The sequence below is a fragment of the Bombina bombina genome, chromosome 4 (genome assembly GCF_027579735.1).
Source record: "Bombina bombina isolate aBomBom1 chromosome 4, aBomBom1.pri, whole genome shotgun sequence".
NCBI lineage: Eukaryota > Metazoa > Chordata > Amphibia > Anura > Bombinatoridae > Bombina > Bombina bombina.
Window position 1 is genome coordinate 1,158,550,512 of NC_069502.1, and position 15,418 is coordinate 1,158,565,929.

A 15,418-nucleotide genomic window follows, 5' to 3' on the forward strand; every position below is an offset into this window, starting at 1 on the left:
TGGGTTTCAATTTACAACGGTTTCGATTTACAACCATTCCTTCTGGAACCTAACCCTGGCGTAAACTGAGGGCTACCTGTATTTTCTTTTTTAACAGAGTATACCAAGAGAACAAAGTAAATTTTAAAATAGAATTTAAAAAATGTCTTAAAATGATACGCTCTGAATCATGCAAGTCTGATTTTGACCTATTCCTTTGAATAGATTGTGCCTATTTACATAGCCATGTTTATCCAGTTATTTATTCTGTCATTCCCATGTGAACATACACAGGACTGGCTGTCCCTCTGAAAATCTGACATGGAACATCTGCTACAAAGGAAATTACAACAACGGTTTATTTTTATTTGGAAAGAAATCTGTTTATTATAATTGTATGACTGAGAAAGCACACGGACTGAGATGCTGACGTGTCGAGAGTAGAGAATAAACACTTTAGAGATAAAACTGCTGCAAACCACAATCATTTGCGTCTTTGCTCAACTGTCCCCGTTAAAAATTGTTATGTGAGTGGCTAAGTACAAGTAGAATGAATTATTACATGGAAAATAAGTATGTAAATGATAAAGACGTTCCCATACTACAGACTGTTTGCTCTGTAGCTGCAGAGAGACAAGTGTGTCGCGTCCGACAACAAACAAACGCCAGGATTGGCTACTAAGGTGGATCCCTCATTCGTGTGATGATGACTGATGCGCTGAATGTGCTTCACTAGTACGCTGCGGACTCCCAGCATGCATTCCCACCTCCTGACAGCAGGTAGCGGCCATTACACTTACCATAAAGACTACAGGTAGCGCGAGCACTCTGACCATAGAGCTACAATTTCCTGTACACCGGAAGTTCTTACCGCTCTACACTAAATGGGAGCTTGTGATTGGTGAGAGGTCACCATGTCAACCAATTAGAGCGCTTCTTTGGGTTCCTGGTTTATGCTGATGTGTGATCCCAGGCTCCTAGTGTCGGATAGAGACCTATAGCGCGGCCTTACCATGCCCTACTACCACGCCTGGGAAGAGTACGTACGGGCGGCCGAGAAGCTGTATCAGGCCGATCCCATGAAGGTGAGGAGAGTGTTCTACGTAGTGTGGGCTGGATATTGTACGCAGTATGTGTGCAGGCTCCAGTTTTAGCTGCACTGAGTTTCATTCATACCATGTTCAGCTCCAGCCTGCACGTATGTCTGCAGTAACCAGCTCTTGTTTACTGGTCTGTAGGACACTTACCGAGCTCATGTCTGCACAGTAAGCTGAGAGCCTCTCCTGGGTCTCTCTTGTACCTCGGCTGCTTCACTATAACAGGTCTGGCACCACCTTCATCTGCTTTTTACTGTGTTTGCCAATCCCTGCTGTAGATGTAGACCCTCTCCCCTGTCTAAACTCACAGACCTGACCATTCCCTTTATCTGGCATTTCAGTTTGTTATCCCTGCTGTAGATGTAAGCCCTGTCTAAACTCACAGACCTGACCATTCCCTTTATCTGGCCTTTCAGTTTGTTATCCCTGCTGTAGATGTAAGCCCTATCCTGTCTAAACTCACAGACCTGACCATTCCCTTTATCTGGCCTTTCAGTTTGTTATCCCTGCTGTAGATGTAAGCCCTGTCTAAACTCACAGACCTGACCATTCCCTTTATCTGGCCTTTCAGTTTGTTATCCCTGCTGTAGATGTAAGCCCTATCCTGTCTAAACTCACAGACCTGACCATTCCCTTTATCTGGTCTTTCAGTTTGTTAACCCTGCTGTAGATGTAAGCCCTATCCTGTCTAAACTCACAGACCTGACCATTCCCTTTATCTGGCCTTTCAGTTTGTTATCCCTGCTGTAGATGTAAGCCCTGTCTAAACTCACAGACCTGACCATTCCCTTTATCTGGCCTTTCAGTTTGTTATCCCTGCTGTAGATGTAAGCCCTATCCTGTCTAAACTCACAGACCTGACCATTCCCTTTATCTGGTCTTTCAGTTTGTTAACCCTGCTGTAGATGTAAGCCCTATCCTGTCTAAACTCACAGACCTGACCATTCCCTTTATCTGGCCTTTCAGTTTGTTATCCCTGCTGTAGATGTAAGCCCTCTCCCCTGTCTAAACTCACAGACCTGACCATTCCCTTTATCTGGCCTTTCAGTTTGTTATCCCTGCTGTAGATGTAAGCCCTCTCCCCTGTCTAAACTCACAGACCTGACCATTCCCTTTATCTGGCCTTTCAGTTTGCCAGTTTCTTGCCACTACCTCTGGTGTCCAAGTAGGCTGGTTCCTATATAAAAACAGGTTGAACCTTCAACTTAGTATTACGTGTTTAGTGCTATAACTAAAATTATGTTTAATGATATACCATTTTATTTCCTCAGATGCATAACTAACCCCTGTTTCACGCGTTTTATGGAAATTTCTTACCGGCGAAGAGTTAAATAAAATAAAATATCCTTGGCCTGAGAGTTGGGCTGGCATCAGTATACTAGGAGGGCATACCTGCCTTGCAGTAAATGTTTTCCAATTCTGTCGAAATAATGCCCCCCCCCCCCCCCCAATAATTATGGTTTTAGAGAATACCTCTTTTACCATTTACTTTTTTTCTTATCTTACTCATTCTTGCATTCTTGAGCTAAATCCTTATTTCCTTGTGGAATAATTGCCTAAGAAAAGGTAAGAATTATGGGGCCTAAGTGCTGATGCCCTGTTTAACACTTATTTATAATGGCTTTCAATGTGGGGGATGCTAAAAAACAAGATATATAATGTAGTTTATTAATAAAACTGTCTTGGAAGTAATACGGCCAGGTACTCCAATTTACTTAGACCTCATACTTTTAATTTGTTTTAAATATTTTACTCAATCTCCTTCCTCCTAGATAAAATGTGGTGTAAAAAAAAAAACATTTAATTTAAAAAATACTGACCCATTGTAAATATGCTCGATTTATGGCTCTGAATATTTATAATTTTGAAATCTTTTTAAAGTATAGTTTTATACCTATGTTGCTCACTTTTGCGGAAGCTCATAATGTCTTTTAGAGCAGAAAAGTAGGACATAATGGTTGCCTGGCTTAAGAAAATATTTTTTCTTAGTAATGAATTATTGGTATTGGTGCTTTATAAATGCCACATTATCCCATTGGCAGTGCTTAGCTCACAGTTCAATTACATTCCACATCTGACCCACAGCAGCTAAGTTCAGTTTTCAATGCCCCCACTGATGTTCCTGGTTTTGGTTGGTAAAGTGGTCTTCAAGCTCACAGACCAATCTATAACCACAATACTAAAGAGATTTCTGTTGGGATCTCCTGAAAGAACTCGGCCTGTTTTGCAGCATTGTTAACATTTGTGGGCAAATCTCACAATATGGTGCTTCCTGTGACCTTAGGAGTCTTAAGAATATTGTATTTTTGACATTGTGCTGTATGGCATCAAGAAGACACATTCTCCCCTATTGTTTGGCAACACAGATGGTTTGAGGTTCCCTTTGCTGCCATAGGACACAATGCTTAATTTGCAGCTAAAAAACTAGCGTTGTGTTTATATTCAATTTGTCTAGTTACTTGGGCTGTTTAAATTGGTATGTGTGTATATATGTGTGTGTATATGTGTGTGTATATATATTAAAGCTGCAACAACTAATCGGCATAATCGATTATGAAAATTGTTGTCAACGAATCTCATAATCGATTAGTTGGTCTGTGCACAGCGCCAGCTGCTTCACTCCAATGGGCTCCTGCATATGGTATTGTTTTATGGTTATGCCCTTAGCCTAGAGGATGTCTACAGACGTTTACTTTTCACTTTTTCAGGACAGTATAAGTTTACAACTACTCCTGGCTTATGTGCAACCCAGAAATAAAATAGGAGTCATAATTTGTTTTGTTTATATTAAATCAGGTGATTTGGGACTGTGCTTTGCATGATATAGTGCTGAGCTTGTTATTTACACCTAGCCCTAGACTGATGACATTTGTTATATGAATGTATGTCACTATTGCCTGTTTGCTTAATTTTTAGCAGATCGCTTGCTATTGCTGATTATATGTACTCTATAGATAAATGTGTAAGGCTGTGTCCTGTTACCGATGTATAGTCTTTAACCCTCTTGCCTTTTTTTTTTTTTTTTTTTTTTATTAATTGGAATATGTACCAAAATTCAACGTAAGTATATATCTGCTATTTTAAGAATGGACTAGATATTTTTTCCCCTAACCTTATAGCTGGTTGTTTACCATTGCATATAGATATTTTTATGTCAGAATGAAGACCAGGCTTACTTTGCTAAGAGGCCCCTTGCATTGGTGAGAGCTAACAAAGATAAATAGCCCACCTTGGTGAAATTGGTAAAACCCTACTTACGCATCTCAGGCACCTCTACACAATCTGAGGGCCTCTTCTCTACTGCATGCAAAATAGCAATAGCAGAAAATTAGTTTTATATTCAAGGTGAAAATATATATATATATATATATATATATATATATATATATATATATATATATATATATATATATATATATATATATATATATATATATATATATTCACCTTGAATATAAAACTAATTTTCTTTTCTCTGAGAGCTCCCTACCTATAGGAACATTTGATAACTAAGTTTTTGTTTGTTTTTTATGGACACTTGTGTAAATGCTGGGGTAGTGTTACTCACTGGATGACTTGATTAGTTTGAGAAGTGAAACAAGAGCAAATGCATAGGAATATCATAATCTAATGTGTGGGTGAGTGTTAGAGTATGTGCTGCAAGCAGCCAGTGTTCAGTGGGAAGTAGCATTAAAATAGGAAGCACATTCCCACCACTAATAACCTGCCCTTTATTGTAATTGAATTCAATAGGCCATTATAATACAGGACTAATCTCCTTTACTGTACATTATTTTTAGACTGATTAAAATTCTTTGGTTACTATGGAGACGGAGCCTGTCTGCACTTCTAGATTTTACAGCAGGCTGCAGCATTCATTACACTAGCAAGTGGCAAAAGGCTGTCTTAATGGGCACTTCTGTGAGGTCTCCAACTTGTTAAAGGGGCATAATAGTGTAATACAGAGCTTGGCAAACTTCTTAAATATAAGAGACAGACAATTTCTAAGAATTATGTATGTTACCAAGGTGCATGCATATTACTGTATTTATGATTTAGCACTTTGGCTGCCAGTAACAGTAACATTTTGTGATTTAAATGTTAAACCCCCAAATACTAAGTTCTTACCGACAGCTGTTTGTGCATTTGTAGCTCCCAAGGGGTTGCATTACTGTTTTGTGTGTTGCTGAGTCCTAGTGGGTTAAGTATTTTTGTTGCTATGTTACTAAATTTTAACCCCTTAGGACCCAGCAACACAAAAAGCAAGCAAACTTAAAGGGACACTCAATCAAAAATAAACTTTCATTATTCAGAAAGAGCATGCTATTTTAAACAACTTTCCAATTTACTTCAATTAACAAAATGTGCACAGTCTTTTTATATTTAAACTTTTTGAGTCGCCAGCACCTACTGAGCATGTGCAAGAATAAGTGTTTGTGCATTTGTGAATGGCTGATGGCTGTCACATGGTACGTGTATGCATTTGTGATTGGCTGATAGCTGTCACATGGTACAAGGGGAATGGAAAAAGATATAACTTTTAAAATTGTCAGAAAAAAAATCTACTACTCATTTGAAGTTCACACTAAGTGCTATTGCATTGTCTTGTTATCTTGCATTTGTTGATTATGCAAATCTACTGTGTTGACTGGTCCTTTAACCCATTGAGAGCTAGTAATAAATAAATAAATAGTAGTGCTTTAACCCTTTGGAAGCCATAAATCACACTAAAACACTGATTGTGCCCAGGAGTAAGTAAATAGCCTACAGCTCCTCACCCCATAACTCTTTTTTTTTACCTTTATAACTCAACACCTTTGTTCTGGCAATAATGGCAGCTCTATTCGGAATCGGCCCCAAATCTGTATGAATAGTGGAATATTTTGTGAGCCAGGTAAACATGAATAAATTGTATTGTGGCCCCAGCTCTTAGGTTGGATAAGCCTTTAGTGACTAGGCACTATAGTGGAAAGTGATGTGGAAGGAAAAATTGTGCAAAAAATGTTAAATTAGCTGAATGCAGCTACTACCTCAACAATACAATGTGTCCACCCCTTCAAGTTAAATAATAATAAAATAAAAAAAATTCTCTTGTCACAAACCTACTTTACAGCCCAAAGCGCTGGCGGATTTTAGTGCTCAGTTAATTTGATTATTGGATGATCTGACCTGTAACATTTTGTAGCCACATGGAGCAGTTATTAATGCTGTGCTAATCTCAGTATATACATTGCATTACATGTTATTAGTACGAGCAGCAAAGCCTGACCTAAGCAATAAAGTCATGCTCTATATTGATTAATCAGACATTAAAGTGATGGTAAACCATCCCCTTTTGTTTAAACTGATCCAAAATGTTAGTGATATTTTAGATGGAGTTTTTCATCAGTTTTAATGAAGTACTCTAACTTTCTTTTTTGTGAGCTAATGGTTTGAACTCTTCAGCTCCAATCGGCGCTCTAGCCATACGGCACTCACACATTTTGTATTTCTTCCTTTTTTTTTTTTTTTTTTTTTTTTTTTTGTAGCTAGAGTGCCAATTGGAAAACAGTTCAAACTGTTGGCTCACAAAAAAAAACCCAACAACCTTTTGAAGTGGGTGGCGGAGCGCAAGGGAATTTTAATTTCAGAGCTACATTAAAAAGCAAGTTATAGAGCATCTTTATTTCAACTGATGAATTAAATTCGATCTAAAACATCTCTAACATTACGGATCTGTTTATAGAAAGGGGAAAGTTTACCATCATTTTATTGTCTGATGGCAGCAAGCCAGATTAAATATAAATTGGTAGCAGGTGGTATAGTAGTATAGCGCTGAGCAATATGATGCAATGTATTTGTTGCTTAAAGTGAATGTAAACTTTCAAGGATAAGTGCCTGTTTTTTAAAAATACTATTAAAAACATTCATGAAAGTTTACATTTCACCAGTTTTCTTTAAATAAATACTTACCTTTTCTTCTTGAAGCTGCTCCAGCGCTTCACCAGTCCGTTGCAAGCCTCTTCATACATCAGCAATGACGATTTCGGCATCCTCCAATCACTGCTTCCACCCTGGGGGAATCATTGCCTGAGGCAACGCCGTGATTGGAGGAAGCCGGTTTCATCATTGGTGGCTACGTTAACCAGGAAGAAGCAGGTGGGGGAATCGACGATACAGCATTTCAGAAGAAAAAGGTAAGTATTTTTATAATCTGGTGCAATGTCAATTTTCATGAATGAAAGTGTCCCTGTTTTTTAAGTGTTTTTTTTGTTTGTTTGTTTTTTAATAAAACTGGGCACTTTCACATGAAAATTGACATTCACTTTAATAAATAGTGTATTTTATACAGAGACTATGGGGGATATTTATCAAAGGTCTGTCGGACATGATCCGCACTGTCGGTGCAACGCCGCCGCCAGCAGCGTGGGTCAATCAACTCGATCGTACTCGATCGGGTTGAATTTTGGCGATATCTGTCCGCCTGCTCAGAGCAGGCCGGACAGGTTATGGAGCAGCGGTATTTAGACCGCTGCTTCACAACTGGTGTTTCTGGCGAGCCTGAAGGCTCACCAGAAACACGGGGCTTCATGCTCAGTACGGAGCTTGATAGCTATGCCCCTATGTCTATAATGGAGGGCTAATGTGAGCGCAATTTGTTTTTGACAGTATTTTTATTAAGTTTTCATAAGGTTTGTAAAGGTTTTGGATACAGCATATTTAAATATAAATTGCTTTTTTAATCTTTCCTTGCTGCTACATGGTGTAAGACACATGACTTCTGTTACGCATTTCACCATGTGACTTGCTCTACAGGACTCTTAAATCTGCATCTGTTCATTAGGTTGAACCATTAAATGGTTTAGTACATAATGTCTAAGCCAAAGGCTGTCACTCTGGAGATGACTGGGCTCTTTCTAAAGCAACCTTTTATTATTATTATTATTATTATTATATTTCTTTTTAAAGTGATATTGATATAATTTGATAGTGACCACTAAACAGTACCCACCTGCAGGGTTCAACAAACCCAGGAGCCAGGGTGCCACTGGCTCCTAGGATTTTATCATGATTTGACCACTGCCTACCAGTTTAACCTTGCAAAGCTGGATGGTTATATCTGATTTTTATTATCAACAAAAGTTCCTCTGCCTTTGTGCTGGAGATTTTTACATTATAAGTAGGGTTGCACCGATACCATTTTTTTAAGACCGAGTACAAGTACCGATACTTGTTTTCAAATACTCGCCGATACCAATTACCGATACTTTTTTTTTTATGTCATATGACAGTTTGCCAAGCACAATACAGACTAATTATTTAAGATTCCTTCTTTATAATTATGAAGGACAGTAGCTCAAAAGACATTATGAAATAATAAAACAGGGTTTTTTTTTTTTTGTTTTTTAAATATTTTTTTATTGAGGTAATGGAAAATAATCACAAAACAGAAAATGTGTCCAGGCACGGATCATAAACGAGAAGAGTGGTCATACATTTCTCATATAGAAATTAAACTGAAACTGAAGCATTGAAAAACCAACATCACAATTATGAATGTCACTAAATTCAAACCAATGCTGTGGCAGATGTATACAAATGAGAATCGTTATTAAATGATACATCAGGTTCAATTAGCAGAAATTAGCTACTAACATGAGATAAAACAATATTCCTGAAACCATGAACATAAAGTGCAAGGTAGTTTATAGAGAGCAAGAGTGTCTGGAACACATAACGGAAAAAAAACCCTCAGTTTTTATATAGTATATTTAATGGTCCCTACCCTGATGTAGACGGTGCTCTATGAGCTAATAGCGGTATGATGTAGGGAGTTGGCTTTTGTCTGGCCTCTCTTGGGTCAGAATATATGGGGGGGAAATTCAGCGGGCAAGAGCCGCTCAGTATAAGGGGGGGGTAATAAGGGGGGGGCGGAGCCTTTAGCAATAGCTGTATAGTATATCGGAGGTGAATATAGACATGTATCTGCTGATAAATCTCCAACCAAAATCAAGTTATGCCGAGCCGTGCCTTCCCAGTTAGCACGGCCCGGCAGTATCTATAGTAACTGGGAGATGGAATGATATATTCTAGGGTGGGACGTGGGATGGATAAGGGAGCTACTGGACCTTTAAAGTCCGTCTGGAAGGAGAGGGGGAATCTTAATGAGACTGGATGGGAAGTAGACTATAAATGGGTTAGTTTAATTCAGAAGAAATACTACTGCGCAATATAGAGATACACAAACTTTGCTCCAGAGATCTGTAGTCAGGGTAGTACAAATAGGACGGATTTGAAATTAGATTAGTAAAAAAAACATAGGTGCAATACAATATATATGCTGCTCCTTTTTTTTTTTTTTTTTTTTTTTTTTTTTTTGTCATATTTTATCTCCAGTAATAAAAGGTCCACACTGACAGTGGAGAAGAACATGTAATTTATATTCTTGTATGAAGCATGAAATGATATAAAGCTAACCTCACTCAGGCTTATTAAGATAGACTGTCTTATGGGATAACCTAAGGTAAGATCCAGGTATAACAAGCTATAGGTAATAGTCATATACATATCTATCAGACACAGTTTGAATATATAGTATATAGGCAACACCACAAACCCCAAGGACAAGGTGACTGTATTAGGGGTACTGCAATCTGCCGGTTAGGGATTCTAGGTATATTAAATAGGAGTAGTCTAAGAGGAGAGATAAACAGAACTAAAGCAAATAGAATAGTATTTACAAACATAAGTCAGCAATGTCAAGCTCATGTAACATTCAATACCTACATCAGTGTAGACAGCTGTTAGTAGATGGGTTTAGGGATAACGGTAGGGAATCCTACATAGAAACAATTAGTGACTTTGGTAGGATCAATCACAACAGCACGTAGGCAGAAAACTTGGGTAGAATATTAATCATACAAAACTTTAAATAGAGCACTGCTTACTATTGTAAGAGGAAGCTAGCTGGTGTAATAATATAAAAAACAAACAAACATATTTTAACGGAGCTGCAGTTCAGTAGTCCAGAAACGTGTACACACATTCTTGTATCAGCCTTTAGAAGCTATGATCAGTGTGCACTTGTCACGGGGAGCTTGTGTTTGTAATCCAGCGATATATTCCCATATATGCCATCATCAGTACACCTATGGAGTATTGCATCTGCAGCCCTAAATACTTTGAATACACCCTAAGGTTGAACTAAAAATAGATAAAGCGTGCTGAGGAATGGGATCACTCCTGTTAACTTCTCATTAGAGTATCTGATAGGTAATACTGGAGTGAAGGAGTAACCTCTGTGAACTAGGTCCGTAGTAAATCAGTCATCAGTCTATCTGCAGGATGTACATACTATCCGACCCTATCTAGTAGTCAGATGGCTTATGGGACCTACCACCCGGATCAAAAGGGCTTTGTGAAAGACCAGGCCTTGATATGGTGCTTCTATTGGAGCTAATGGCTGAGGGATCCAATTTAATTGTGAAAGTGGAGGCGCAGAATAGGTAGTGTGCTCACTGGTGCGCAAGTTCTGCAAGACCAACATGGCGGAGTTAAATCCCCAGCAGCTTATCTCAGGACTCACCTCACTCGAATTGGGCGTGCAGGAGTTCCCTATGAGGTCTGTAGTGGGGCAATCGACCTCCAGCCCAACTGCGATCGGCTGCCACGGACTTAGCATAGAATGTGAGGCTGCACTAAGGGGAGATGGAGCAGAGGAGATCTCAAAGGTCTGGAGGGTTGCGGGCCGAGGATAAACTTCACCAGACCTCAAGAAAGGTAGGTATAGCGCTGCTATCGCCGTCTGTGCTCTCATAAGGGGGACCTCTGTATTGTAGGTCACGTTCTTCCGACGGTTGGCTAGCAGTTGTGATAAGATCATCGTCTGGGGCCGCTAGAGAGTTCTCTCTGTCAGAAGAGAGGCATCGGGTGAGAGAGGCAAACTGTGCAGCCATGCGAAGCTCCAATGTGGCTAGCGACGACCAAATTTGTGGATCCATCCTCTCCCTCATCCAGACAGACAACAAAGTCCCTCTCTCCATGGAGTCCACAGGTTTATAAGCTTTATATCTGCTAGACATATGCTGCAAAAAAGATAAGTTTGATCCGCCAGAGGAAGTAATCTATTCCAGCGCCATAGACTGGTTGTCAGGCCTCAATCCTCAGCCCGCCATTTCTTGGTTTCTTTCATCGTTGTTTGTGGGCGATCTTTATGGGTAAATATCCTGAGGGAAATTATCTACATAGATTCATAAAAGATCACTTAAGATCATGAGTAAGCTGTATTTTATATTCAAGTTTGCAGGAGCTCGCTCTGAACACGTCCACTCTCCTTAAGAGCTGTCTCCGCCCCCCAATAAAACAGGTTTTATTTGTCACAAAGTTCACAGAACATGTTTAGAAATAAAAATATTACAATAAAATATATTAACAACAATAAATAACAAATATAAAATTGCAACCAACCAAAAATAGAACAGAATACTGTTTAATCATGGTGAACAACACTATGGGCTAGATTACATTTGACTGGTAAGCTTTACCAATGCTCTCATTACACCTCCTACTCCATTAAAGGCTATGGAGTTGGAAATGTGAACAGAGTATTGGTAAAGCTTACCAATCAAATGTAATCTAAATCTAGTCCTATAATTGCAGGATGAGTGTTCATTGGGCTTAGCTTTATTTTTCCTATGAGTACTCTTCCTGCAATTATATAAGCTAAGGATGTTCCTCAGAGTACAGTATGTTTTGAACATAATTGTGCAAGATGAGAACTTGCATTATAAAAGGCAATCTAGCAATTAGAATAATTTTTCAAAAGTTAGTGGCAAGTTCTTTTTAAGGAACAGAACAGAAGCATCTCTGCATGTTCAGGTATAAGTCTGTTTTTGCTATCAGTAAGGAGGTTCAACTATTCACACTAGAGCCAGAGCTGGAAATCTCAGTTTTAACTACCTAGTACTTCAGGTGTTTGTCTGAACGCAGTACAGTGATCTCTCCTACAATAATAGAAATAAGAGCAATTTGTATTGGCAGAACAGTAGTAAACAGTAAAAGTTTAGTCTCCACTCCAGCTTTAAATGAAATGGGAACATGCAGTTTGAAAAAAACACCACAAGATAGCATATGGGTAGTAAGTGGAGGTATCGGTTTAATTATCGGTGCATTTGCACGAGTACAAGTACTCATGCAAGTACTTGGTATCGGTACCGATACCGATACTAGTATCGGTATCGGTGCAACCCTAATTATAAGTAGTAATCAAATAAAAATAATTAAGATAACAGTACAGTGAAATTACTCAAAACGATAAAATTAAAGAACCATTAAATGCTGTAGAATTGTGTAATCCACAGACTTTTCTGATACATTTTAGATTGTTTTAATTTCTCTGCCCACTGTTTCATGTGCTAGGATTAGTCCTCAGCCAACCACATTCATATGTATACACTGGACTCTGGCACATGCTCAGTTGGAGCTGGTGCCTCAGCACGTGCGCATTTAAAATCACTGATGCTAATTGATCATGGAAGTAAATTGGAAAATTGTTCACTTATGTTTCAGATAGAGCATGGCAATTTAATTTTGACTTTATTGTATCTTTAAACAAAATTATGCAGTGAAATCACTTGGCACACATGGACTTTGGCTTTAGAAACTTCCACTTTTTGAGGTTCAGTAGCTGTTAACTGTCTTTTCAAAGTTCAGGACCACTTCTTTGTACATAATACAGTCCCACACTCTGCATGTAAATATCCCAGCCAATCCGCAACTCCTTCAAAGGATATTTATTCCATACAGTATATCCTAGTTAAAACAATAACTTCACAGGAGAGATCACAATCTTATCTATATGGCTCACATGAACTAGCAGTCGTCTGTTATGAAAAGCAAAAAAAAAAAAGCATGTGATAAGAGGCTGTCTTTAGTGGCTTACAAACAGGCAGACATTTAGAGGTTTAAATATAAAGTATATTAATATAACAATGTTGGCTGTGCAAAGCTGGGGAAATAGGTAGTAAAGGCATTATCTAACTTTTTAAACAATAACAATTGTTATGTCTGCTTCTACACAGATACCAACTGACGTGTTTGTCATTTTGCTTTAATCCTGCCTAGAATCACACACATTTTTGTTTAAAAACCTTCTCTGTATTTCAGCTCACATCCTTAAAGTGCTATACATAACTGGAATCCTGCTACATCACTCCACAGAATCAAGGATGCCCCACCTGAGATGTCTTTTACAAAATTAGATCTGTTTAGCTTTGGGATTTTATGCATAAATCGCCTCTTGATAAGTTTGTTTAAAGCTTATTGCAATGTGTGAAGATTTTATTTTTTTTAAATTCACTTCTGTAAACTTTTGGAAATACATGCGACATTCATTTTGCTGTTGCACAATGGTGATCGGATAAGCTTTTTATAATAATTAAACTTTTTTTCTTGACAGGTCCGTGTAGTGCTCAAATACAGACACTGTGATGGAAACCTTTGTATTAAAGTTACAGATGATGCTGTGGTAAGCTGACGTTTTCATGTAACATGTAAATCTAGATAGTGACAGAAATTTAAGGGCCTTGTCACTTCTAAACATACAATGCCATAAATGGACAATCTGTGTTCTCAACAGAATATTTTCCCACTGGGTGGCATTATAAAGTAGCCATGTCATGTGGGGGCTTTCTAATTTAACTTTTTCTGCTATCCAAAGCACAAATGAATTGCATAATTTAGCATAAATGTATTTAATGATATGAGCTATAAACATTGAATTGTTAATATTAGTTAACTTATTTTTGACTAACATTTTAGCTGAGTGGTGCACCCATTAAAAAGGTCTTGGGGAGACTACCAATTCAATGTTTGTTTGTTTTTTAATACCTAGGTTTTTAATTTTTCGGTTCAGTAATGTTTGCTGTGGTTTAGTATATAATCAGTCATTCCTTGACAAGTATTCGTTACTAAGTACTTTAATGTTCATGTGCCAGTATGCAGAAGTGGACATATATTCATTCAGGCTTCCATAGTGTGCCCTGTTTTAATGTGACCCCTACATTGCATGGAAGTAGGAAAAAAAAACTGCACTGCATCACATCACTTTACTTAGGGGCCCTTTGTTTAAACAGAGGGTTTAAAAAAATAAAAAATAAAAAAAAAATTATGAAAGTTCACTGCAAATTTTGTATTCCCATTAATTTCCCCATATACAATGGTTTAGTAAACTATAATGCCCAATTAAACTCTTGCAACTGGTATGAGTGTAAATGTGTCTTTCACTTTGCTTTTTGTTTTTAGTGTTTACTGTATAAGACAGATCAAGCTCAGGATGTAAAGAAGATTGAGAAATTCCACAGTCAGCTGATGCGACTAATGGTTGCAAGGGAATCCCGCAGTGCTGCCATGGAAACAGACTGAAACTAAAGCAGAACTTGCCCAATGGTCAGCAAACAGCATGAGGAATAAAAGAAGACATTGGGAAAGCAATCGGACAATAAGATGCTCCTAGTTTAACACCGGACACTAGAAATGTCAGGAGCAGCTTCTTGTGTTTTATTTATACACAACATCATTACTAGAAATAAAACGTATGCTTTCAGTTGAAAGCCTATTTATTTTTGGAGTTGCAATGAAATCTCGGGACAGATTTCATTCTTCCCAAATAAGTAGTGGAAGGCAACATATATATAATTTTTTTTTTTTATTATTTTTTTTTTTTACCTTATACAAAACTATTTACCAGGATTCCTTTCATAAACATTATTTCTGGAAAATCCCTTCAAAAGTGGGCACAAAACTTTACACACATGCTAAATAGGTTTGTTTTGTTTTTTTCTCCCAACTGTTTTTTGAGTAACTTTTAATGTTTATGGTTTAAAAATGTGTTCTATATTTTGAAGACTCTAAGACAATGTTTTTATAGTATATGCAGAGCAAGAAGAAGGGATCTTGTGTAGACAATAAAGCCAAATGTGTGTGTCTGCTCACATAAATATTATTATACCCTGACTGCCTATCAGGAGGAAATATGCAGTTTATTTTCTTTTTGGAAACAGGGTTAATATTTTAATAAAATTTAAAACAAAATGAATATTTGTCTGTACCAGTTAGAATGCTTTCTGTGAGATCTGTATAGAATGTGGGAGACATACATTCTACATCTAATACTTACAGTTCATAATTGTTGGGGAATATTTAGCTCTTTCTTTGTTTTTTGAAGATATTTGAATGAATATGATGAATAGTGTTTTTCTTTCTTTCGTTTAGGTCCTTGCCTGCAAACCTTAGTTGATTTGTTTTTGTATTTAAAACAGTCATTGCTCTTTTGTATATTATGAGTGTTAGCAGGTTTGGGGACT

The 15,418-nt window shown here is 37.7% G+C and overlaps 1 protein-coding gene across 1 annotated transcript; it reads left to right on the forward strand.

Moving 5' to 3' along the window:
* Positions 1-909: 909 nt before the first annotated feature.
* On the forward strand, positions 910-15,150 carry SRP9 (signal recognition particle 9). Its single transcript, XM_053712610.1, has 3 exons — positions 910-1,064; positions 13,513-13,581; positions 14,358-15,150. Exons 1-3 carry the CDS (start codon positions 993-995, stop codon positions 14,475-14,477), a joined length of 261 nt encoding a protein of 86 aa, XP_053568585.1. The 5' UTR covers positions 910-992; the 3' UTR covers positions 14,478-15,150.
* The last annotated feature ends 268 nt before the right edge of the window (positions 15,151-15,418 follow it).